The sequence below is a fragment of the Crotalus tigris genome, unplaced genomic scaffold (assembly GCF_016545835.1).
Source record: "Crotalus tigris isolate CLP2741 ecotype Arizona unplaced genomic scaffold, ASM1654583v1 scf7180000017674.1595824, whole genome shotgun sequence".
NCBI lineage: Eukaryota > Metazoa > Chordata > Lepidosauria > Squamata > Viperidae > Crotalus > Crotalus tigris.
In genome coordinates this window covers 42125-70063 of record NW_024096559.1, presented here as the reverse complement: position 1 = coordinate 70063, position 27939 = coordinate 42125, and the positions used below count along the sequence as shown (strand labels likewise).

The 27939-nt window shown below is 37.2% G+C and overlaps 1 protein-coding gene across 9 annotated transcripts in view; it reads right to left on the bottom strand.

The window, feature by feature from the left end:
• Nucleotides 1-1296: 1296 nt before the first annotated feature.
• The window catches only part of RACGAP1 (Rac GTPase activating protein 1), a 45049-nt gene continuing 18406 nt past the window's right edge, over nt 1297-27939 (bottom strand). For 4 of the 9 annotated variants that reach the window (XM_039337298.1, XM_039337300.1, XM_039337302.1 and 1 more), the window contains 17 exons: nt 27550-27629; nt 22886-22985; nt 20191-20393; nt 18480-18610; nt 14515-14584; nt 14293-14346; nt 12960-13037; nt 12070-12187; nt 11398-11525; nt 8909-9073; nt 7998-8093; nt 7440-7638; nt 4870-4975; nt 4579-4711; nt 4300-4426; nt 2692-2800; nt 1297-1899 (listed from right to left, as the gene is read on the bottom strand). In XM_039337298.1, the coding sequence (XP_039193232.1) occupies nt 1824-1899; nt 2692-2800; nt 4300-4426; nt 4579-4711; nt 4870-4975; nt 7440-7638; nt 7998-8093; nt 8909-9073; nt 11398-11525; nt 12070-12187; nt 12960-13037; nt 14293-14346; nt 14515-14584; nt 18480-18610; nt 20191-20393; nt 22886-22970 (1878 nt within the window). In that variant the 5' untranslated portion in view covers nt 22971-22985; nt 27550-27629 and the 3' untranslated portion in view covers nt 1297-1823. The remainder of the gene's footprint in view (nt 1900-2691; nt 2801-4299; nt 4427-4578; nt 4712-4869; nt 4976-7439; nt 7639-7997; nt 8094-8908; nt 9074-11397; nt 11526-12069; nt 12188-12959; nt 13038-14292; nt 14347-14514; nt 14585-18479; nt 18611-20190; nt 20394-22885; nt 22986-27549; nt 27630-27939) is intronic. The other 5 variants (XM_039337299.1, XM_039337301.1, XM_039337306.1 and 2 more) reach the window with 3 other exon arrangements.

Sequence of the window (27939 nt, the reverse complement as noted above, 5' to 3'; positions counted from 1 at the left end):
CACCACAAAGCTGTGGTCTTTCAAAGAAATTAAAGTTGTATGTACATTGTCTAGGACAGTGGTGGCGAACCTATGGCACGAGTGCCAGAGGCAGCACTCAGAGCCCTCTCTGTGGGCACGCACACCATTGCCCCAGCCCCGCCACCTCCTGTGGCCCCCTCCTCACCAGCAGCCCCCCCCGGAGGAGAGTTGCCCCGGTTGCAGCCTGCGCAGAGCAGCACAGCCAAGGACACGGCAGCCAGGCAGCAGGGACAAGACTCTGCCTTTGCGCCCCATCGCATACAGATGATGCTACGGGGCGTGGACAGAGGGCATGGCCGCCATGATGTTGCTGGGCCGCCTGGGTGATCTGCTATGGCGGGCCATGGAGGTGGTGAGTGGCCCTGCGGGGAGGAGAAGCGGGGCGGGGCAGGGGCGAGGTGGTTTTTGGGCACTCGGTCTCTCAAAGGTTCGCCATCACTGGTCTAGGAACTGTTGTCCTAACATCATATAAAAATTTCATTTAAATAAGATAGACACAGATAACCCATTAGAGCCAGCAGAACTTTCTGAATACCCAATATACCGAGGCTATCTTCAAAACAGAAATCTTTCCTCATAATCTGCAGAATTTCGAGAGAATGGTCCCTGGCCATTATTTTTTTCCTTACCTGTCCAAAGGTGCCTAGAACCAACTATTGGAAATTCCTATCAAATATCTCTAAATAACTTTGGGAACAAGAGTTTTTTCACAAGTAAAAGCAAAAAAAAAAAAAAAAGTGTTTTCCACCATCTAGATACTTGGGAGAATTTTGAAACGCATGTCCATATCCCAATTGTATAGAGATTTCTCATAGCAACAGCATTTACTACTGCAGAAAATGCTTCAATCTGAAACATGTATAGAATGGAGTCACACAGAAGGAAAGTTGTGCAACAAATTTTCTTCCACCCATTCTTTGCTTATTTGGGAAGATTAGCCAAGCTAATTTCTTCGTTCAAATCTATGTCACTTTATCTATGCTATTTTGATGCTGCAAAGTAACATGCTTAAATAGAGCAGTTTTTAATATATGATAGAAAATAATAAAGAAGTCAAATGGACAAATTTATCCCATGCATTTAACAACAGATAATACATTCAACTATTTAAGGACAGCTCTTTTAAGTATTCCCTTTATCACAAGCCTTTGTAACTGTAAATTCAAAAATAAATTCTCATTGCTATGGCTGTAACCTTAAAAGTCCTCCAAACGCTAAGCACGTGATTTTAACAAGTGTATATTATTCAAATAATATAAATGAGTGAGAGTGGAATTAGAGTGACTATTATCTCATTTACTCAATTAGTTATCACATTTATTATGTCTTCCTTTGATATAAAAAGAAATATCTTATACAATGTGTACATGCACTGATGGACCACTGGGTTTCAATTTTACACATGACCACATTTTGAATATACCGTATATATAGTCTTTGTAATGGATCAGCACTTATTTTATCCAAAGCCTGTGAAATGAAGAAGACTACTAGTTTTTTAAACGACATTCCTTTCCAATGATGGCAGTTTCCTAGCTAGAGACTTATTTTCAAAAACAAGCAAATTTGTAAATTCCCTACTTACAGAGTGGATTATGCCAGTTATATCCTACAATAAATGTGATATGACTAGACCTCTTACACTGAATAAAATTCAAATAAAATTTAAGAAAAGCTAAAAAGCAGATATATATTACTGAACTTATTACATATTGTTGTTAGAAAGTGAAGGAACAACTTGAGATTTTATTGCTGGTCTTTATAATTGCACTGCAAGCAGATAATCAGAACACCAGTATATTTCATTTCAGCATTGGAGAAGCAAAAAAGTTTCCTTGCCGTCCAAGAGTTGTCGCAGACTTGCTTTTGCTTGCAAATCTAGGAAATAAGTGGAAAGATTCATCATGAGCAGTTTTCAGTATGTTTAGCATTTGGTAGAAAAATCATCTTTTACTCTTGAAATGGAACTCTGCATATCTGTCATTAGCATCTGTTGAACAATGATCCATATTTTCACTTTCCTTGACAACTGAATAGCAGTGCCACGTGCAAAAAAAATACAACTCAAATTCACTGAAACTAATGCAAATAACCTTCCCCTAGCTTCCAAATACAGTCTAGAAACAGATGTACAGTGGAGGCAGTTGGGCTATTCTGTGCTGTATTTATGGAACACATTCAGGAAAAATGTCAACATGCTCAAAAAAGTCTACATAAGGAGACTGCGATTCACAGGTAAACTGATAAGACAGCCTTATATTTCAAATAAGGTAGCCTTATATTTCAAATTAAAAATCACAACCATTTGAGCTGAAGTTATTTTGGAAGTATTCATAACTAGTGTGTTGCTCCTTTGCAGTAGTTTTCCCTCTGGATAGGACTAAATTATTCCTCACATTCTGTTCCATCTCAAGTTGTCTCACCAATCTTCATTCCCCAGTACTCCAAATCATGTATTTAGAATCAGAATTCCCTCCCCTCCCCCCATTTTTTTTTTTGCTCTGTTATCACCCACTGTGATCAGTTGTTACCACAAACTCAACTTATAGCTCCAAAACGGTAAGGAAGGCTAGAAGAAAACATACTTTGCTAATTTATTCTGCTCTGTGACCTCAATAAGGGTTTAACTTGATACTTTGCTAATTAGACCAAATAAATAATTAAACTTACTTGGGAGTGGTTTTGCTAAATGTAGATTTGACTTTCTGAGACAGGGAGCTGCTTGATGGAGTTTTTATCAATTGCTGTTCTGGAGTAGTGAGTGGTCCCAACATGCTCACTATGTGAATAAGAATAATTACAGTTAATATTCTTAAGCCACAATATTTCAAATAGCTTCAGAACTGTGCATTATAAGTAACATGATGAATTTTTTTAATGAGAATGATTTGCTTTCTCTCTCAAATAATACCACAATTAATCTGAATCTAATTCTCACTGCCAAGTTTTCATCCGTTGTTCAAAAAACTAAGCTCAAGTGCAAATAACTCAAGCCATACTATTGTCCTACCATTTTTCTGCAAGCAAAATCGCCGAATGCAGAAACATAAGTTATGCAGATTGAAGTAGCAGACACAGAGCAAGGATAGATATGCTCAATATGTTGAGGACTGCATACTATAGGAGCAGAGAATTAGACTGTATGTGAAAGAAAAGAATTAGAGATTTTTTTTTCACTAAGAATGGCAACTCGTGTCAAATTTATTTCTGCAATTTATCTATCCTGTCAATCCTCGCAGACCTTGGGCAGTTTACAGATATTAAAATAACCATAAAATAAAATTACATTTTGAAATTTTAGCAAAATTATAACATCAAATCAGAAATAATACAAATCCACATACACATTCAATGTGCTTTTGTGTGGGCCCTCATGCATTTGTACCTTGGCTCGCCAATCAGCCCCATAAATCTTTCAGAAAAAACATGTTTTTACTGATTTCCATAACACATGAGGGACCATTCTTGTGGCAAATGACAAGTTGTCCACAGGAGCGGAACTGCCATTAAGAATGTCCAATACTGAGCCCCCTCTTGCCACCTAAATACTGCTAGGTGGGAACTCTTAGTAAACTCTCTCTAGCTATCAGGATGGAATGGGCAGAGACTCTGTGGAAAGACAGTCCCTTAAATATTCAGGCCTCGAGCCAAACAGGGCTTTAAAGATAGCAATCGGCATCCAGAATTGCAGTTGGAAATACACCGACAGCCAATATAGCTCCCACAGTATTGAAATGTGGCAGTAGAGATTGATCTGTGAGCATGTGGACCGCTGCATTCTGGACCAGTTGAAGTTTCTGGATGGACTTTGTGGGTTGCCCAAGTAGAACTAATTACAATAATCTAATTGGGAGATGACAAAGGCATGAGAGATCTTCCTCACAAAGTTGCAAATGGTGTACCTGTTGAAGGGTTTAGGGTCACAGTTCTCCCTACTAATGTAGTAAGAATGGTGAGTCTGGAAGGAACTTTGTGTTGTGAATCTGCTCTTTCTGGGAAACAGATTCCCATCAAATGTTACAGAATCTTCGAATTAACATTCACTCCAACTTGCTTAAGTCTTTTTTCTCCATCCAGACTGTGGCTGACTTTGGACAGTTGGACAGGACTTCTACATCTCCCACTGGATCCAGGATAAAGGTATACTAATGACACAACTGTGTATCATCACACTCATATTCACATTTTGGTGTGAAAAAGCAACATTATTGTTCACATTACCAAGTTTCAGCTAGCACATGTGTTGGATCACAGCTAACAATTCTAAGGCATAATTACCTTTAATATCAGGTGTGGAGTAAGCATTGGCATTTTCAATGATGTGAGCAGGCTCAACATTTTCCTGTTCTATCATGATAAGCTGGCTCCAGTATCCCACAGGCAAAGTGAGCAACCGTTCCACAACCTACAAATTCACATTGACATTATAAAGAATACCTTTTTCTTTCTTGGTGGCACAAATCACTGCGAAGCATTTACAAACACAAACATAGGCTACATTCTCTGTCATTTGAAATACTGAACATTCCCATTCTGTTATGCACTCTTGCGACCTACCCTAGGTTGCCTTTTTGTGTCCTGGAGTAGTGTCATGGGATCAGGATCTGATACAGCATGGCCAACAATTGTGGGTCCAAACACTTTAGCCAGGTTGGAAATATCCATTTTGGTATCTGGACTTTGAGCCACTCTAGGGAAAAGACAGACATCTAGGAGCATTTGGGCAAAGAGGAGGAATAAATTTTTGTCTTATGAACTATTCCTTTCATTGTCACCCCAATCCCACAAGATGGACAGAATTATAGTATAAGAATCTTTATCACCTCTTCATAATACAACTGAACTTACCTCTGCAGGTGTATCATGAGGAAAGCCAGAGTTTCCCTATTAGCCTGCGGTAGCTCTCCAACAGTTTGATACATGGCTGCTACACTGTTGTCCTCATCTATAATTTCTTTAAATGGAAACATAAAAAAGATATTTCTATGGCCTCTTCCAACTTATTACAATAGAGAAAATAATGAATTTTCTGTGGGCACCTTAATTATAACTGCTTAGGTTTTTAAGATTTTGGACTCCTTGTTAGGGAGAGGGAATTAATTTTTTTTTATTTTTTTAAAACCAACAAAACAAAACAAAACATAATACACATATTACACACAGTATATACTCCTCCCTCCCCCTTTTTTAACAGCGATTTTGTAATGGTAATCTTCTATTATTTACATTTCCCCTCCTTATTCTTCTTTAGAATATTTGTCCTTGTTGCCCCGTTGTTTCTTATTTGCATTTGTCTTCCTTCATACTATACTTCATACTAAGAATACATATTATTATTACTATACATTATTATACACACAATTTCCACTTTTGACCTTTCCACATTTATTCTCCTCTATTATTTCTAGTCTCCAACCAGTCATACCACTTGTTCCATATTAGATAGTACTGTGTCTTCCTTTTCTTTTATCTCTTTTGTTAATTTGTCCATCTCAGCACGGTCCAGGATTTTTCTTATCACTTTTTCCTCTGATAGTATATTCTCATTTTTCCAGAACTGTGCGTATGCTATTCTTGCTGCCGTTGTTATATGTAAAATTAAGTACCGTATTTCTTTACTATATTTTCTGTTTAAAATACCCAGCAAAAAGATCTCTGGTTTCCAGTTAGGGAGATGGAATTAATTTAAAATGGCAACATATTATGCCTTTCCCAACATTTAGGTAATTTCATATATCACACTAAGCCGTTGTTTGCATAATTATTATTTACTGACTAAACTTGCAATCAGCTGGATTCAAACAGACATTAAATAAATCCCAAAGAAATCACTCTGTGATGTGTGATGCATAGCTCAAGTCTTAGTAAAACATTTAGGAGAGGGAGGAGAAAGAGAAACAGTAAACTGTTAAACAAGAATGATATAACTCTCCAAATCTGGTGCAAGAAAAAAGTTCTTGATCAAAAAGTTTTTATGGGAGATACAAAGTCCCCCTCTAATCTGTGTTTGCAAACTGTTTTAGGGAGTTAATGAAGACTAGACCAGTCTGTGGATTAGTTTGGAAGATTACATAGCATTTTACCTCCAAGGTGTTCTCTGAGCCAAATAGTTTTTATATTTATCTTTCATTAACATATTAACCTCTATCGCTTTCTATGAAAAGAAACAGTGTAGAAATAAAGAATTGAGCTACTGAAAAATAAGTATTATTGTGAGTAATAAAAAACAATCAATAAGAAAGGGATTTCTAATGCATAATTGTATTCTTTTAGTCTTGAGTGCTGTCTTGCATTAACAAAAACCAAAAACTGATCTTCAAGCAGACAGCGTGGAAAATAAAAAATAGAATGAAGTCAATATATATATGAATTTAAAGGAAGTTGTATCAGGCCATTTTGTGTCAGTCGAGCAAAGACTAAATTACTAAAAAAATTTGGGGGGGGGGGGGAATTATGTATCTATACCAGTGGTGGCAAACCTATGGCACGGGTGCCAGAGGCGGCATTCAGAGCCCTCTCTATGGGCACACGCGTCGTCGCCCCAGCCCTATATAGTATAGATCAGTGATGGCGAACCTTTTAGAGACTGAGTGCCCAAACTGCAACCCAAAACCCACTTATGCATCATCGAATGCCGGGTGGGTGTGGCCCATTGGGTGAGCGTGGCCCATTGGGTGGGCATGGCAGTGGTAATGGCAGACTGGGTGGGACTAAAAAGTTCAATCAATCAATTCCAACTTTGCAAAAACTTTTTTTTCCCCGCGAGAAGTTGAAATTGACTGATTGAACCTTTTTTTGCACATGGCAGCGGAGGCCTAAAGCAAAAAGGACTGGGGCGACGACGTGCATGCCCATAGAGAGGGCTCTGAGTGCCACCACTGCTATAGGTATATTATATTATAAATCTACTGTAACATTTTTCATGTAGACAACCTATTTCTGTTATTAACCCTCTAGCTAATTCCAAGAGTTGTGTTACATAGTTTTAAATATTAAGTGGAGTCTATTATTTTCTAAATAAAAAATATTATTTTTGAAAAGAGAGTCAGTTTGGTCTAGTACAGGGGTAGGCAACCTTGGCTCTTTTATGACTCGTGGACTTCAACTCCCAGAATTCCTGAGCCAGCATGGTTGGCTCAGGAATTCTGGGAGTTGAAGTCCTCGAGTCATAAAAGAGCCAAGATTGCCTACCCCTGGTCTAGTAGTTAAGGCATCAGATTAGAAAGCAGTAGACTATGAGTTCAAATCTTGCCTTAGCCATAAAAGTCAGCTGGGTGACTTTGCAGGATACAAATACATATTTTTAAATATCATGGGTAAATATATATTAAAAGGATAAGAATCAGCACTTTAGCATGCCTAGTGGAGAAAAGTTTTGCACTCAACATTTATACTCAAATATGTTACATTACTCATACCTGCTGCTTCCATAAAGTCCTTATTGAGACGGAAAGTAAGAAGAGGCTCCTTGAGATTGCGGAGAAAATCTTTAAGAAGTCCACATATAGCATGGATATCTTCCACTCTGCTAAATAAAGGTACTGTTTTCCCTCTAAGGAATTTCTCCTTCAAATCTTTCACTGTGCGGTCACAGCCAGAAATTCGGTAGAGGCCTGTCTGTTGAAACAATGATTTTTAAAGCAAGATCCCAAACTTGTTTCTCTGAAATCCCTCCGGCTTTAATGTAATATGTGCTAACATTTGACTTCCATAATCACCATCCCAGCAACTCTGAAAGTAGCTACATCTTGGTGCATACAGAACAGGGGTGTCAAACTGCCAGCCCACAGGCCGGATGCATCATCCGGAAGCTGCGCCCACCCCATTGCCGGCAGTGGCAAACTGTCCCGATACGTCTCGCGACATCACATGACGTCGCAAGTTTGACATGTCTGATATAGAAGGTCTTAGCAGAAAAGCATATGCATTTTCTGCATTCCAAAAGATTCCATTAGATTGACACCTTTTAAGTTTACCTCATTCAAGCCTCGTCTCTCAATCTCATTTACACAGTGAACTAAAATGGAGGGGATCATTGGAGTCGTCAGAGGTACAAAATCCCCCAGAACTCCCTAAAAAAACAGAGAAAGGAACAAATATGGGAAATGGGAAATAGCAAGAGTTATTCTTGTTATTTTTATTTTTACTAAAGAGAAAACAAAGGAACAATTTTTAATACATAATTCGATAGTAAAACTAGTAAAAATCACTTAAGAAATATATATCATATAGGTGCATACCAAGAAAACAAAAACAAAGAACCCATTTTAACTCGTGTGACTAAGTGCCGGATTCTAAAGCTTTGACGTTAAGATTCTACCCATAAACTAAATTAATGTACCATAGCGCTAATACGAAAAGACAAAACATGGCATGAAATGTTCAGTAACTCAGTACAGGAGATACAAGAATGCTTAAAAATTCAACATATTTCTGAGCATTGTAAAAGGGTATATATATATTAATAGCACAACAATAACAATAATATGTTACGTACTACTTCTTCCCTGCTTAGATTGTATGATTGGAACATAATAGGCTAGTGAAAAATCTTAGACATGAGCAATAAATACTAAGATATAAGTAAACAGTTCCTTTCCAAAATATCAGGCACTGATAAGTTTTTTTTTCTTCTATTCTCCTCTCATTTTGTATTTCTAGATAACAATGTGCTTTAAAAACAGATAGCAAGAAAGCTTTACACATATGCACTGCATTTATATTAACTCTCCAGTGTACACTTTTCTTCCTATCAGCATCTAGAATCTAAAGAGCTTCTTTAAATTCCAGTATAACAAGAGTTGCTGGCTGTATCAACAGTAGCTTTATTTACCAGAAAATAACTTGAAACGTTGCTGCCACTAAGGTATTTTATTTAGAAGCATACCTCTCCAATTTTGACAGGGGTTCCTGCTACAGTAGGGGTGCAGGGCAGGGGGCAGCGATCTCGACATTCTGGATGTGTAACTACCCGACAATCTCTGCATTTCAGGGACATTTTTCCAAACTTTATCCGCTTCCCACATGGAACACATGACTCAGGTTTAATAACCTAGGGACAGAATAAACTAACTTGATCTAGAATAAGCAATAAATAGGCACAGACAAGTACATACAACTAACCATTAAGACACGGGGCCCCAACCTGTGGGCTGCAGCCCATTACCGGGCCATGGCCTATTTGCAACCAGATTGTGAGTGGTGGGCAGGTGTTTGCTTGCAGCCCCACTTGTGCGAGCGTCAGACACTGGCACTCGCAGCCTCACCCATGCCCGCCACTCATACAAATGAAGCTGGGTGCCTGCACATGTGCGCACCTACCCCTTACACAAAACCATCCCCTCTTCCCAAGTGGGGCACCTGCCACTCATGCAAGTGGGGCTGCAAGCACCTGCTGCTCCCCTCCCCCCTGCACCAGGCCACAAAGTCAGACAGGTTGGGAATGCTGCACTAAGATACATTAATGTGATGACATTAATGTAAACATGTTTATTTTATTTAACTTATATATCTGTACCAGTTGAACTGCCCAGCGGGAGGAAGGTGTCTGGATCTCTACAAAGGTTATGTATTTTTCTTTTTTTAGGAAAGACAGATGGCCTCATGAGACTAAGAACAAGTAGGCAAAAAAGAGGAAAATGGCAGAATGCACCTGTAAAGTGGTATATACATGCCTTAGATATAAAGCATTTTAAAGAGAGAAAGGGGTGGGGTTACATTTCAGATGCTGCAAGACACACTGCTGGAGAGCACATCAACTGGTTGATGGAGAGCTGAGCAGAGGAATGACCTAGCCTGCCATGTCTACAGATGCCAATTCTAGGACAGGGAGGAAAACCAGAAGAAAAAGCCTGTAGCAGTTTGTGAGTGTAGAAAGACCAGGAAGGTGGACTATGTTGTGTATAATGAGATTCAGATGCTGTATATAGAAATTTGTGAGTTAAAGGCAACCAGGAGAAAAGTGATATAAGAACTTATAATAAATCACAAGCAGAAAGTAAGTGAAACATAAGAGAAAATTAAGTAAGTTAAGATTTGATTTCCTATAATTTTTGTTCTATTCTTTACATACATAGAAAAACATATTGGTTTTGTAAATAATTTTACCTCTATATATGATTAGATCATGCTGCTTCTTTAATGTGGGTGTCATAGTATCCAAAATATAAGCCCTAATTTGTTTAATTACTGGCTGTGTGTGTGTTGACCCACCCTCTGAAACACAAATTTAATCATAACTAATTTTGAACTATTAAAATCCCAGTTATGAGTAACAAAAGCAAATTATAGCAACCACAGTACTACTCTTTTAACCGGCTTCTTATTCAGCAAGATTGCTATATTACATTACCTAGGCATTTATGGTAGTTGGCAGCTAGGAATAATACTCTATGGCAGGATCATTATTTAAATCCTATGCAAAATGTAAAACTGATTAAGATTGTTTTTCCTAATGAAAACCTACCATCAGACGAGATTATAATTTTGAAAATCCTAGATTGTGCAGAAATGGACAGATTAATGTTAGAGATGAAGGAGAAAGAAGATTCATTTTTTTATAAAACCTGGGGAAAATTTTATCAGTGGGTTGAAACATGTTAGTATAAGAAGAGATTTTAGAGCTTTATTATATTAAGTATTAAGATTGATGATTGGAAATAGTTGTTATGCTATCTACTATGTTAATTATTTAAAGGAATATTAGTGTTTTGCCAAATGTCAGTTGTAACTACATCGATTTATTTTTATGTCTAGTATTATGTAAACAATAATACTCAATATGAAGACCAGACGACAGCTTGTTCTCTAATTACATATTTACTGTAGTTATCCACACCCTGTCCCCTTTATCCCGATTTTCCTGTACCTGCATCGACCCCCACCTTTCCCCTACCCATATAAAATCTAATAAAATATATATTTTTTTAAAAAAGATTGTTTTTCCTTAACTATATTTTTATATGTAACTTGATTAACAAATGGCTTCAAATGAAAATGAAGCATGAATTTGCAGCTGCACGGTTAAACATTTGCAAAGTGGTTTCCTTTCAACCTTGGTTTCTTGCAAAAAAAAAATGTACAAATGTCTTCCTTAACACAGCTTCCTGGACAAGCCTTTACAAACAAAAATAAGGTTTATATCACATTGGATATGTTCTGAAATCATTAAACAAATCTGCGCTGTGTCAGAAAGAGGATCTATTACAGCAACTGTCATGTTTCATTTTCTTTTTTTCAGAACATTTAGAACATAACCTCAGCTGACAATCAGAGAATGAGTATGACTGACTACAAAAAGTCAGCTGACTAGTACCTTAGACCCAAAATAATTTGAGCTTTGAATGGAGCCCAGAACTGACAGGCCTCTTCACTCACCGTTTTTGATACAAATTCGTGTAGTCTCGTCCCAATGCTTCCAGGTGTGCTAGATCCATCTGTTTCAGATTTCTTTTCAATCTTCCTGCTTCCCAGGCTTGAGTCACTGTTCCAAGGCTGTAGAATAGCTTGGACGGAAAAGAGACAGTTTGAAAAATCAGTTTTTGATACAGGATTAAACTGACAGCAGGTACTCCCAATTTAAACTAATACATCTACTCTAACCTGTGTTGTTAACCTGATAAAGCTATTGCTCTCTTTTCTCAATTCTACTACAATAGGTAATACTTCACTTTTGAGGGAGGAAAAAAGCAAATGGTGACTTTTAGATCCTTTCCTCAACACAAGAGCTCAGGCTTAAAGGATATTTTAAATCTTCTTAAAGAACTGATGTGTGGGATGGATTTAACAGAATAAATATATTTTCTTCTTTTCCTGTTATATAAAATCCAATGAAGGAAAAGACTGAAAATTAAAAGTATGTAGTGTTACACGTGGAAAGAAAATATGGTCCTACGTGATTCATAACAAATTTCAACTGTAATTCAAACGGACACTGACAGAAGCCCCTTTCATTTCTATCAGCATCTGGGTTATTACAGGCAAATACAGATGAAAAACTGTGACAAAGAGGAAATCACAATAGTCTAAATTTCATACAGACACATTTACCTGCCTTTCTGTGGTTTCCAACATAATAAGGTATAGTCTCAATAGTGGCAACTGCTTCAATTGGGCCTCCATCATTAGGAACTGTGAGAGTTGTTTTTGCAACTATTGATTCATTGCCCTGAAATAAAATAGTTACAAGAAGCATGTAAGAAATTTAAGCAAGAAGTTCTCTCTTTCAGAATATTTAAGATCTGTATGTTTTAATAGTGCAACCTTGGATACCTACTTAACATTCTAAGCAGCAAAACTTAAAATCCTGGTTTCAAATGAGAAAAATAAGTTCCACATGATACCAATAAACTCTCCAACAGATTCCCCACAGTTGTATACTCCAGATACACTGAGACTACAGCTCCCAAAATTCCCAGTCATCGTAATCAAAGCTTGAAAGCCTGTCTAGGAACAGCTATCATCACACCAGGAAGCATACCTTATAGAGAACACTATAACTTTGGCCTAAAGAGCAGTTTGGTGTAGCGGTTAAGGCATTAGGCTAGAATCTGGGAGACTGTGAGTTCTAGTTTCACCTTAGGCACAAAGCTAATGGGTGATCTTTGGCAGTCACTTTTTCACAGTCCTAGGAAGGAAGAAAGTATAAATCAATTGTGAAAAACCCTGCCAAGAAAACTGCAGAGACTTGTCCAGGCTGTCTCCAAGAATTGGGCACAATAAAACAAAAGAATACACACACACACACACACACACACACACACAGTGCCCTTCTATTGTATTGGCAACATGAGCTTGTTGATTTGATGAGCCTGCACTGAGTAAAAAAGCTATGAAGCAATGAATATTAATGAACACCCCCTCTATACATCAATATGTGTATTTAAAAGATCAGAGCCTAATTCTGGAAGGAATCTAATAGTCTTTATAAAAGCACATACCTGATCTACTGTAGAGCCAATGGAACGAGTTTTCTTTAAAGGACCAGGTGGGCCTTCAATAAACTGTCTAGAAGAGCGCTGTAAAGGAAACATTTGCAATTCTTTGAGTGAAAGCATGACAGCATACTTGAGTAAAGTGAAAATTCTAGAGCAATATTAAACTCTATATTTATAAAGATTCTAAGCAAAATATGAAGTCATTAATATATCTAAATTATCATTTCCTACTCAGTACATGCAGAAACAATACCTAGTAACCAGTACAGATGAAAGTAAAGATAAGCAAATGGGAAAATGATAGATTATCTCAGGAATATATTAAATATAATTCCAAAGTTCAATTGTATATTAACTGAAAGTAAAACGGTGATGGCAATTTCCATATCAACATCCAACATGGAGGCTTTTAAAGAAGAAATTGGACAACATTTGTCTGAAATGGTATAGGGTTTCCTGTTTGAGCTGGGGGTTGGAGTAAACTTCCAAGGTCCCTTCTAACTCTGTTATTCTGTTACATCAGATTTTCTTAAATACATTTGCCAGAATTGTCCTACTTATTGCATAAGCAATAAGTATGGAAATTAAATGGTTCTCTACATAATGCCTGGCTGATAGGGTAGTCTGTGAGCATAAAAAAAAGTTTCAGACTTCCATAACATAGGCACGTATTATTACATTTGGTGGACATGTGGTAAGGCAAAGGCCTATTGGAGAAAGATACATATGTGGTTAGAAAAAATATTGGGTGAACAAGTGGATTTTAAACCTGAACTTTTTTTACTAGGTATTATGCTTGAAAAGACTAATAAGCAGAAATTATATTTAATCTTACACATCACCACAGCAGCGAGAATAATTTTTGCACAATACTGGAAGAATGAAGGACTGCCATCAGAAGAAGAAATAATCAGGAAAATATTGCAATGTGCAGAGATGGACAGAGGTTGAAAGATAAAAAAGATACAGACTATCAAATTTGGAACCTATTTTATTCTTGGCTAGAGGAAAGAATGAAGGATTAGGAATTGAACATGTATTAGCATAGCAAACTCCAGACAACTTGTTGATTGGAAAAATTAACATATGTTGATGGGAAAAAAAATCAATAAAATCTTTACTCGTAAAAAAAGGAAAAAAAAAGTTTCAGACTTAGAAGTATAATTCTAATGAAAATATAATAATTTATGTAAATTAAAATATGATTTAAATGTACCCAAGCTCAAAACGTTTGCATTGTAGGCATACCCTCAATCACTAATGTAAATTTCAATAATAAATGAAACCTGCTCTTTGCATCAAATACAAATAATTTTTTTAAAAAAACCATACATACCCTTTTCTCTCTTTTTTTCAACTTAACAGTCTTTACCATTGTGGAATCCCAATCCTAGATATTAGAAAAAGAATCTCTTTAGTATAAGACAGATGGCAAACAAGCATTTTCAGTCTATCCATTCCTTTATGCCTAACTCTGAATATTCACCCATAACAATAGACATCTTACAAAGGGTCATTTAAAAAAAAATATTGCGAATTCAGATAATGATTACATTACCAATGATTCATCGGTTTTGTCAAAACTGATGTCGGACAAAATTGAACCAGATTCATCTATTGTTGACAACCTAAAATAAAAATCACACATAAAGTTTAAAATCTCACCTTATCATAGATAGTAATCTAGTACTTGATAAGCAAGCAGAGTTTGAAAAGAATGTTATAACATATTCAGAATTCTTCATATTCTATCATGAAAAACATGGATTTGGTATCTTGATGTAAAACTTTTACTATAGTAATATTAAAAAAAGACCTACGTTCATTTTTAAAGCTCCTTAACAGCTCAGGTTAAACATTATACTTCAGTGATTTCAATGGGACAACACTGAATATGTCTTTTATGCCAATGCCTATTAATGGGAGTCAAATTTTCTTCAGAATAAAACATTTACTATGTTTACTCTATTCTATGTACCCTCTAATCCCCTAAATTTCTCTTAATACCACAAAAAGCCTCTTTGAGAAAAACTATTTAAAAACCCCAACTATTCATATATTTATAGAATCTGGGTATATTTTGTGTAGCTGATGAGTAAACATACTCAGAGTTATGCAGTGATAGATTCATCCTACCTGTATATGAAACTATATATTTCATGAGATATGTTAGAATTCTGAAAACCCTATTTTCCAAGAAACAAGATAAAGAATGTAGTACAATGCTTTTGGAATTCTTTCCAATCCCTTAAAAATAGCTATGATGCGAGTTACATGAACAGGAAGGAAGGAGGAGAGGGCTAATAATGGGACAGTCAGCAACTATCTGAGCTACTGTCCACTGCTTCTTCCATAGCAAGTGGATATTTTTCTCTGCAGCACCTGCCTAGATCCAGGCCATTTTCCCAACTCAAAAAGTTTTTGAGTTTTGTCGACTTTCGGTTCTGGAACGCGACGACGCTGGTTGTTCCTGGAGACTTGTCTCCGCGCCGTCCGGAGTTTCCTTCGCCGGTAGACCCCCTAGGATGTCAAAAGTCACCCTGGAGGGGCAACTGAGGAGGAGGCTTGCTGGTAGATAGGGGAGGGCGGCAGCTTCCCCCATGTCTCCACCTATCTCCTTAGGGCTGACGGAGCAAAGATCGGCCTGCAAGATGGCCGATCACCCTGCTGCACCAGCCGAAGTCACATTGTCATCTAAGCATTATAGACCCACCGCGGATGATCCGGATGAGACCCCTTTTGTTCCTCTCTTCACCCCATGCTGTTTTTGCCTGTAAAAGCTTGTCCTTGGAATTATTTCCCCGTCTGGAGAAAGCGGCTTTTGTAATTGTGGGAACAAAGGCGTTTTATAAAAGAACAGAAAACAAAAAAAATTCATTTAAAGACTATACTTTATCTCTATCTACGTTGAGGTACAGAAAAAAATTGTTCTTTGTTTTGCGGTATTATTTTATATTGGGAGAATATTTCTTTTTCCATTCTTTCTTTAAGAAATAGAAAAGGAAAAAAAATGGCGTTTGAAACAGACTTTTTAGCTCACTGACGACATCTACTGGTCAAACGTTAATATTGTAATTGTTGATTACTTGGAGATGATTTTGGCCTTCAAACTATTTTTCAAGAGACAAGATAATTTGAGCCAGCTGTGAGATTTGTGAGGGTGGATACTCTTCAATTGTAGCTTCCACAAAAAAAAAAGAAAAGAAAAAAGAAAAAAAGGATTGCTTTTCAACTATTGTTAAAATGGAGAAGCCTCAATCACATTTAAACTGTAAACCTATACTGGAAAAGATCTATGAGGCCAAAGAAAAAATATGCACTACAATAAAAGAGTTTACTATAGAATTAAGAGCCAGAATCTCTACTGTAAACCCCAAAATTGACTCTCAGATTACAACTGACTATTCTACAAAACAGATTATACAAGAAGAGGATTTAACTGAGAATAAAGAGAAATTTATTTTGCCTTATAAACAGTCTACTTATGACTTTGAGGACCAGGAAAAGCAAAGACTGAGTTTTGAACTTTTGAAGCAACAAGGACTTATGGATAAGAGAAGCAGAGGGCCAATGCAGAGGCCAAGATGGTTTTCATCAATTCAAAGGACACTACAAGCAACAAAAAGAGACTTATCAGCTGGAAGGGAAGCTCTGCTATGGAAACCTGCCTGGCATAAGAGGAAGCCTAGAATAAGATTGAAAAATGAAATTTAAAATTTCATGCATTGGACTAAAGGCAATCTAGAACTATGGACTGATTTAAGGATTAAGATTATGAGTTAGAAGTAAAGAAATGTGTTAGACTTGGATTGAATTAATAATTAATTGAATGTTAATCAAATAAGATGACTTGTTTCATAATATGGATGTTATTAGCTGTGATAACTAATTGGATGAAATTGGGCATTGTCTTACCTGAACGCCTTTTCTCAGCATGTAGATGTAGCATCCACACCCACCCTTAATAGTCAGTCTAGGCAGGTGTGATTGCAGGAGGAGCTGTTGCGTCTGATTTGCTTCGCCTCATTAAAACAGGGCAAGGACTGCCCCAAGGAGGCATGGCTGAACTTTGAACTTAGTCTCTGAGCAGGAAGGCTGAAATAACCCACTGGTGGATGCTACATCTGCATGCTAGAGAATTGTATTCTGCTTAATGGATTGATATGAATTAAGGTTTGATACTATTCTGTCAGCTTAAAGAGATTAACTAATTGATGGATTAGATATGTATAGGATAGATAGACATGTACATTTAGATATATATAGGATAGATCAATATTTTTGCTTAAAAATGAGATATTTTCTATATAATGGATTAAAGGTAATCTAGAATATTAAGAATGTATTTTTTAGAACGATACGTTTATTTGTATGAAAATTATTATGTAATGGAATGAAGAAAATTGAGATGTTTTAGACTTGGATTGAATTATTAATTAATCGAGTTAATTTAATGAGATGATGTGTTTGTTTGATGACATGGATGTTATTAGTTATAATTAATTGGATGAAATTTGAATTGTCTAATGGATTGAAATGATTTAAGGTTTGATATTATTCTGTCACCTTAAAGAGACTGATTAATTGATGGATTAGATAGGTATAGGATAGATTAATATTTTATTTTAAATAGGGGAGATTAGTGGAAGAAGAAATAAATAAAATTCATGATAAAATTAAGGAACTAGAATATATGTGGAAGGGATACCTGAATTGATAAAGTTTTTATTTAAAGCTAACTTGATTACGGTATTCTAAATTTATAAAGCTTTTAAACAGGTTCAGGTGGAATAAATTTAAGCTAGAACTGGATATTTTAAATATACTATGCTATTTGAGGGAAAAAGAGAGGGAATACCTGATATATTGATTGTACTATATATATATATATATATATATATATATATATATATATATATATATATATATATATATATATATATATTGTTCTAGGTTCTTTGATTACCCCAGCACTACGGTATGTCCTGTGTACTTTGTTTTAAGAATTAAAAAAAAACAATAAAATGTGTTTCAAAAAAAAAAAAAGTTTTTGAGTTTTGCCAACCAATTTGGTCCCATTCTATTAAATTCTCATAAGATTACCATATTGATAAAGAGAGCATCTTGGATTAAATTCAAGAAATAAAACTGAAGTTTTGTGATTGGCTGTCATCTGCCAGTTATTGCTATTAGTAAGTTCTTTACCTCTTTCATGTAGTTATATATTCCATGACTTTTCTCTGTATCTTATCACAATTTAACAGTAAAAACATGGTGAAGTTTAACAAGGCCACTTGCAACCCATGTACTTCAATATTTGAAAATTTTAAATAACAAAATGCACAAAAATGTGTTAGGACTGCATCTTGCTATTTTAAGTACCTTCTATTAATATAGGTTTGAATCTTTGACTTCTGACTCTAAGGAAGAAAAAAATCAAGATTGGGAAAATGTTCCTAACCAAAATGAATGAAGATATTAGCCATAATCTGATCCACCTGAAATAAACCATGAACAGCCTACCTTTTGTTACCAGCAATAGATATTTGAGGCCTGTTTAGAAAAGCTAGTGCTGATTTCTGTTCTTCGCTCAGCTGTATGCTGCCTGATGAATCACACATGAGAAGCTCTTTGATCAGCAGAATCTGTTGCTCCTACAAATTGAAAAACATTAAAAGTAGCTTTATATTACATTTATAGCACAGAAAGCACATAATATGCAAAATCTTCTGGGAAACACAATTATGCCACTAGCATACTAATCCCTATACAAGGTACATAAACTGATTTTTCAAGTTATAGCATGAGATTAAAATAGCCAAGGGATTTTATTGGAGCCAATTGTTAACCAGTATAAAAGCTCATATACTCCAAATAGATTTCTTTCAGCTATAAAGCAATTTGCTGGTATCTTACCAATTCTATTGACTAATCACAACAGCATTCACCATTTTAATCTCACAAAAGAGGAAAGAAGCCTTTGCAATGAGTAATTGCAGCTATTGTATCTGTGGAATAAACTTGTAAATCCCACTTTCAAACTACGATTCACATTAGATGGGGAGGGATCTAAGAAATAGGTGCAGAAGAAGGATTCATTCATTACGGTTAAGCTTTCAAATAGCTTCTCTACTTTGCCTTGAGCAAAATGTTCGTTTTCATAAAAGGGCTCTTATTGAATCACAAACTGGAATCACTCCATATCACCAATGAAATTAAAATTATTACACATTTATCCATTGCAGTCAAGTAATCGCATTACAAGAAAATTTTAATTTAACAGACTGTTCAGGTAACAGGGTTATCTATTAAATCCAAATGTTCCTGCCATTTATTTTCTTTCTCTTCTTGGAGTTTTTCCTACCCCAGTCACTGCCCAACATGCTACTTGCTGATCTTCCCAGTATTATCCCATTTGCTTCCTACCCTTGACCAGGCCACCATTGTGAACGCACCCAGCTGTCTGATTTTCTAGGATATTCCTCTCTTTTCAGCAAAAAATCAAATATTAAATGTATGAATATTCCACCAGCAACCCAATTATCCTAGTACCTTCACTCCCTCATTTAGAAATTTATCCATTTTTAAGGGAAGCAGTCTCTACTGTTTAGACTGCTTCCCCAAATAATCCTTATTTTAGGTTGCTGCAGGATTAAAAAAAATATATCCAAAGTATACTAAATTGAGGTCTATTAAACCAGAGGTCAACAACCTTTATTGGTAGGTGGACCGGAAGAAAAGGGAGGAAGCATTTTACATGCGTGCATGTGGGGCTGCAAGCATGCGCATGCCGCAAATGGGGCGGGGCTAATGCCCGCGTGATACTCACTATCCCTGCCCCATTCTTGCGTGGCACAGCGCCTTGTTTCTGCATCCCATGGCGCAGCGGCATCCTGTTTCTGCATCCCACAGCCGCGGCGCTAGCACAAGTGAGGGGGTGCGTGTGCACACTGGCCAGACTGTCCCACCGACCGGTGGCCACAGCCCACTACCGGGCCGTGGCCCACAGGTTGGGGACACCTGTATTAAACCAAGAGATTATAGGTTTATCAGCCAAATAAGAAGCCCACATTCATTCCATTATTACAATATATTTTTACCCTTTGATAGTAAAGGCTTATATCTATTGACACGTATATGGGAAGAGATTTAACAAAGCTGTTACATTCCTCTTCTAAATCTGATGCCAATTTTTGAAAAACAAGCTCAGAAATGTTATTTCTGTTATACATACCAACTTTTCACAATCTGCTTCAGCTCGCTGTCTTCGCTTGATCTCCACGTCTACTTGGTTGCGTGCATGTTTCAGTTTCACATCAAGAGCACTACGCTCAGTTTCTGTTTTCATCAGTAAATCTTTGCATCTGGCCACCTCACGATCCATTTTCTGCCATTTTCTCCTAAACTCTTCAAAATTCTTGGCCAATTGGATAAATTCTGGGGAAAGTGAAGTTTTAATTCATTTACAATTAATTTTTTAAATCCGTTTTTCTATTTCCTCCTTAAATACCCTCTCAGTTTGATAATCATCTAAATCAGGGATTCTCAACCTGTGGTCCACGGAACCCTGGGGGGGTGTGTGCAATGTCAGCACAGGAGGCCCGTGAAGGCTTAAAGAAATGTTATGATTTAAATCTTGAGTTAAGTCTTGGGAATCTATAGACACAAAAAGTATTTAAAGGGGGTCCATGGTGAAGAAGTTTGAGAACCACTGATCTAAATAGATAATGCCAGGGTGCTAAAAAAAACATCCTGATTATTCAGAACACAGAGCAGAAAGAGAAATTGTAAAAGTAAAGCTTTCCTGCCAGTAAATCCAACTGAAGACAGTAGAACTTATTGATTAAACATGAATTCAATCAACACATTTTCCCCTATAATCCAGTTAAAGGATGTCAGTTCGGGTATTCAGTGCACTTCCATGTTAAGCATGATCAGTTACACGATATCATAGGAAACAATAACCTTACTAAAGCAATTTATATACTACGAACAGGCAACTGTCATACAAAAAAGTAAAACTGTAGTTATAACAAAATTGTGAATAGACTACAATCAATTATGATATTAAGACAACACTCAACAAAAAGTTAAAAATATGCTTCATTGATGTTGACTAGTATTATAGATGTTTGAATTAGCAACTCGATGGACAATTATTTAAATATTGATCCAAAGGGGGGGGGGAAACCCTAATTATTCAACACTGCCTAATGTGGATATAAACTTTTTATGCTGATAACTGATATTCATAACTCATAGGATAATTTTTTTCATTAACCAGTATTTTCTTCTTAACCCTTCCAACACATTATTATAGATGTTGTGACTCGAACACTGCATAGACGTCATCTGGACTCTTTTGAGAACCGTAAAAAGATATGGCAAGGTAACCTGATTTCCTGAGACAATAGCTAAAATAACATAGTGTAACTACTGGAACAATAATATTTTAACTATGTGCTCCACATTGTTGCCTAGAAACCACATTGTACAAAGTTGTTGTATACAGATTACAGGTAGTCCTCGACTTACAAGTGTAACGGAGCCTGCCCAATCCACTTGTGGAGTAAATTTCATACTTCAAATGAGGTCACTCCCTTGCTCGCACCTTGTTAAGCGAAGATGAGGTATCTCAAGGTAGGGAAGGCCACGGAGGGCCTAGTGATGGAACTGGCCCTCAAGGCCTCCCTGACCTACTAAGATGCTGCATTCTTTCCCCTCCCTTCCTGCTACGCTGGATTCACCTGGAAAAGATCTATCTCCTCTCTGCCGCGGATCTGAGTCCAGGGGATGCTTCCGTGTGCGCCCCCCGGCAGCCCAATATGGGCTCTGGAGGCTTTTTCCAAGCCACTGTGGCCTAGATCTGAGGCTGGGGAACGCTTCCATGCCCCCCCAAGGCCCGATCCAGGCTCCAGAGGCCTTTTTCAGATCACTGCTGCCTGGATTTGAAGCTGGGGAACGCTTCCGCGCCCCCCCCCCCCATGGCCCAATCAGGCCTGGAAAATGCCTCCAGAGCCCAAATCAGGCTGCGGGGTGGTGGGGGCACAGAAGCGTTCCCCGGCATTAGATCCGGGCGGCAGCAGATTGGAAAATGCCTCCAGAGCCCAGATTGGGCTGCGGAGGGGTGTGGAAGCGTTCCCCGGCCTCAGATCCGGGCCACAGTGACCTGGAAAACACCTCCGGAGCCCCATCCAGCCTCCGGAGGCACGTGGAAGCATCCCCCAGCTCACCCCACTGATCTCACATGATCTTGCATTACTTCAGGCCTCTATTCTCTGCGAACGCACCGAAGGCCTGGAGCAGCCAAGAAAGCAAAGGATCTCGATCTTTGTAGGGTGAGTATTGAAGGCCTGGTGCCTAGGGAGACCCGGGGTAAGGAGGGAGGGAATAACCAGGGTGAACGTTGCAGAGCCGCTGAAGTTGCTTGTAAGGGCAAACGACTGCCGTGGTGCTGCAATATTTGTAACTTTGGGACTTGCTTGTAAGCACTGGGGGGGGGGCGCTCATTATGTAACTTTGAATGAGCATTAACTGAACGCTCGTAACTCAGGGGATTACGTGTAGTTTTGTACATAAGACATCCATCAAATTAATCATGCTTCCTGAGTTACTTTACAGCAGTGTTTCTCAACCTTGACAATTTTAAGGCATGTGGACTTCAACTCCCAGAATTCCACAGCCAGCAACGCTGGCTGTGGAATTCTGGGAGTTGAAGTCCACATGCCTTAAAATTGTCAAGGTTGAGAAACACTGCTTTACAGACATTTGTTAGGTGATCTGAGAAATTTGGAAAAATTCATGCCTATCTTTCAAGGAAATTACAGAGCAGGAAAGAACCTTCAAATATATTTATTTGTATCTCTCTAACATTTGCGGGTAACTAACACGATTCACCTGCATAACACCCATAAAAAGTGACCACTTACGGTATTCACTGTTTTCATTTAGAATTTCTGCTTGGCACACAAGTTGGTCAAAGAGATTCCGTAAATTCAGAATTGTCGTCTCCATCTTTGTCACCTGCAACTGAAATAATTTGGAGATAAGTTTACTTTTGTCTTCTTTTTCTGTCAGGCACAGCAATCCTTGTCAATGATTTCAGATCTTAAAGTATAATCATGTAATGGGTTCATAACAAATTGTTACATGAATAACTCAGCCACTGATTCAATATTCACTTCTGTTTATGCCAAACTACATAAAACATACCTGTTTTCTCTTTGAAACTAATATCAGAAATCTTGCAAAAAGTATGAACAGTATACTTCAAAGCCATGTACAAAGAGAGTCGTGAAATTATATAAGCAAAATCTGGTTCCTTGCCAATGTAGGATTTACAGTTTGAAATAGGCAATAGGAGAGACTAATAGTCAGCAAAAAAAAAATGTAAATTGTCTTGTACAGTAGCTGGAAATGAAGATCTAGATACAATCCAATGATCTCTGATAGGTCTGAATGATTTATGTGAGATTGAATTTTTTCCCTCCCGAGGCTGGATAATAAGTTCAGACCGTGGAAAAACACAGAACTCTTCTTGTCTTTTAAAAAACAACCTTAGGCATTGCATTTCTGACATAGGAGCTACCACATTTAATCAAAAAATATAGAATCCTTTCAGCTGCTCTAAAGTTAAATCCCCAAACATCAAGAAAGGGAGAAAAAACACAACCAACTCTGTTCTTTCTTTCATTTAGCGGACAAGCCTCAGGGTACTTTAGACTCCCTGATATCTGAATATCTCTATAAGACACATAGTACTTCCACTGCAAAGCACAAAGCTTAAGGAATTAAGAAAGTAAATACTTACAAGAAAATATGAAGTAATAGATAATTCGGCTTACAATAGAATGGACACAAAATTATTTAACAATGCTACTTGCTGCTTATAATGAATCTGGATATCAACCTGTTTAAAATCTAAATTAAAATCTATAAATTCATACCACTGTAAGAACCACCTTTTAATAAACGTTGTAATGTAAAAGTCTGAAATCAACCTGATTCATTACATGTCTTACATATTTGTATATTGCTATTAATACTTGTTATCACTACAATCCAAGGAAAATATAATTTCATTTTCATGTCATGGAGAAAATATGACCCCTGCTTCTGGAAAAACATCTAGGCATGAAACCTCATTACTTCAGCTAACAAAAACTGCTACCTTTTTGTTTTTCACTTTTTTGAACAAAAAAGTTTTAAAAGTTAAAACAAACTTTTAACATTTCCATTTAAAAACCTGTTTGCAAAGCTTCGTGCGGCAGATCTCAATTCAAGGTCTTAATTTTAACCTTTAAAGTCATACATGGCAGAAGGCCAAGTTATTTGTGGGATTGTCTCCCCCAGGTAGCATCTACCTTTCCCATCAGGTCCAGAAGAAAGGGTATATTATGGGTCATGTCTGCTAAGAAATTCCATCTGACAAGATCCAGGAGGTATGTGCTTTCTCTATTGTGACACCCTCCTATAGCAATAGCACTTAAATTTATACAGGTAATCCTCAACTTACAACTCATTTAGTGACCGTTCAAAGTTACAGTGGCACTTACGACCACTGCAGCATCCCCATGGTCACGTGATCAAAATTCAGACGCTTGGCAATCGACTCATATTTGTGACAGGTTCAGTGTCCCGGAATCACATGATCACCTTTTTGCATCCTTCTGACAAGCAAAGTCAATGGGGAAGCCAGATTAACAACTATGTTACTAACAACTGCAGTGATTCGTTTAACAACTGTGGCAAGAAAATGGGGCAAAACTCACTTAACTGTCTTGCTTTGTGTTGCGTCCTTCGCGAAATGGCAATGACACGAGAAGCAGTTGTAGTTCTCAGGAACTTCTTTATTTCAGTTCAGCATACTGGTTACAAGACGCCGACAACGCCCAAAACTCCTGGCCTCTTTTATAGGCCATTCCCGGGTCAATCTGCAACTTTTGGCGCGCCAGCACTTGCGCATGCGCACAAGTACTGGCGACAGCCTGTCTGGTCCCGGGCAGCTTGCACCTGCCCGGGACCGTTTGCAATGCCCCGAGCCTGCTTGCACAGGTTCAGGACATAACACTTCGCAACAGAAATGTGGAGCTCAATTGTGGTCTTAAATCAAGGGCTACCTGTATACCACTCCATAATGCTTTATAGCACTCTCTGAGCAGTTTACAATGTGAGCATATTGCCCCCAACAATCTGGGTCCTCATTTTACCGACCTTGAGAGGTCAGGATCGAACTCCTGTCTGTGGGTAAAGACTGAAGCACTGCATTCTAAGCATTGCGCCACCATGATTCCGCACCCTCCCTAAGGTGAGATTGGCTACAACCCTGATTTTCCAGAAATCCCTTAAAACATGGTTCTGTCAGCAGGTTTGGAGGTCCCATATAAGTGGAGAGCCTGTGAAATTATTACGTTGAATATAAGATCTTGAAGGTATTTTCCTGTGGTTGTTTTAATTGCTTCATATTTTTAAAAGTTTTATTTTTAATCGTTCCATTTTATTATATGCTGCAATGAGTCGTATTTATGATAGTCTGGTAAATAAATTAGAAAATGTGATACAGCATTCACCAAGATAGTCCTCCACTCCCTATTTTCATTGAAACTGACCAAATCAAAAGATGGAGATTATGGAGGAACCTTCAAAAGATGGAACTGATTTTCTAGTGCAGGTGTTTACATTTGTCTGTATTAGCTTGTTCGCTAATTGGACAATAATGGTCTTGTCATCAAACTGAAGGACTTTCTAATTTGCTTATCTTCTGAATAGCTCATGATGCCAACTAAAGATATGCAACTCTTCCATACCCAATACAGTTAGTCCCAGTGATCTGTGTCCACAGTAAAGTATGCATGGTTTAGGCATAGACTGAAACACTATTTTGTGGGGAGAGCAGGAAAAACCCATTGATGATAGTGGCAATGTTCACTGACTAAGAAAACAGTTTGGGGAAATCAAGGTGATAGGCAAGCTACTGGGTAGCTGCCACTATCAAGGTCCTTGACTTCAGGCATAAGGATTCTTTTACCAACTACTTGTCCCCAAATTGTTCCCAATACCTTCCTTTCTCCACTTTACCTTATGCCATGCTTGAAATCAAGGATAGTGGTCGCAAGTAAGGAGAGGCACAGAAAAAAATGGGACTTAGTCAATGCTTTGGCTTCAAGCACAGCAAATCCAACTGGCCCACCATCCTTAATCTTCCCAAGACCTTCCATTCCTATCTCCTTTTAGCCACTACAGTACATGCCCTTTCTTTCAAGTGCAGCATAAGAGAGGTACTAGTTATTGATTTTAAAAGTATATTCCATTAGAGATGGTGCCACTGATGGCCGCCTTGGTAAAATGCTCTCTAGTAGTTCTGATATTTTCTATTCTATGACCCGTTACTTGCTGTTCTATGACCTATTATTTGCTGTTTATATGTAGACTGTCAGCTTATGCATTGGAGACAAATTCCTTGTGTATCTAATCACACTTGGCCAATAAAGAATTCAATTCAATTCTATTCTCTTCTCTTTTTTCTCTTCTAATTCCGATTCTATTCTAATTCCGATTCTATTCCTATTCTATCCTACCCTATTATTTCGCCTGATACCAAATTTGGACATTACTAAAATAATGATCTGATGGTGGGGTCTCATCCCACCAAATTGAAATTACATTTTTAAAAATTAGGCATAATTCCAAGACCTATGAACAAAAAGATACCACAATTTGCTAAGTTACATATTCACAGCCATAAGGATAAACCTATCATAAGATTGGAAAAGAGGTATGCTACCAACAGTGGACTAGAAACTTAAGCTTGGAGAAGATGCAGCATGGCAAACTTAACAGCCTAATGCACAGCAGACATTTTATTAAATTTAAGCAATAATGGCAACACAAACTTTAGCATTTAGAATATGGCTTTTGAAGGGAAAAAGAATTGACAAAAAACTGATATAAGAAACATATTAAAAGAATTAACTGTTTATAAAAATACAACAAAAGGAGAGTTAGAAACAAAATATTTTCCTATAGTTTTTCCTAGTTTTTCTTCTTTCTCTACTGGGAGAAGGTAATACATATTTAAACAATAAAATAGTAGAGATGTTGGCATTCAGTTCAGAGATTCAAAAAGATTTTTAAAATCCTTTTCCTTTTTATTCTGTTTTCTTGGTTAATTTTTAATTAATGATATACTGAGCATTAATGGTGTAACTTTTGCAGCTTCTTTGTTACTTATTAAAGTGATATTATATCTTTGTATCGTTTTCCCTTTTTTTGCTTTTTTAAAAAATAAATGATTCCTATCTGTTCTCCCCAAAACAAGTCACTTGTAACCTTACATAAAGCAGGCAGAAGAATGTTTCAAGAATATAAAAGTGGAATACTTTTGTAATGGCTTTTCATCTTTCTCACATAATCAGAAATATTTATATTCTTGCATGACTGGTTATTTGTTCCAGCTGAGCATGCTGAGAAGTCTGACAAAAGCTAACAATTATATTTCTTGATTTAAAAATAAATGTTAGCCAAAATGGTACAAATAGTAGGGTACTATTAGAATAGTTGTAGATGTACACAAATATATGGGTATTATTAATACCTGTAATACCTTATCCTTAAATTCTGTACTGCATGAGGCTCAGAATCAAAAGCTGTCCAAAGAACATCTGGTTTAACCTGCTGAAAATAGAACAGATCAAATGTTAACTGCTTTGCATATTTGCCACCATTAATGAAATAGTTTATCATATACTACAATGCATGTATGCAGAATTATTGCGAATCAAATTATATATAAGGCAATGAAGTCACACAATTTCCTGTACAAAAGGGTAGTTCTACAATGTTTGCATGAATCACTGTTGGGAACTAAAATATTTCTGACTATGCGCCGGTTAAAGTTATTAAACGGCAAAAAAAAAAAAAAAAAAAAAATGGTGTTACAATTTAAAATCAATCGCATATAACTGATTCCAATTCAGTTTCAAGG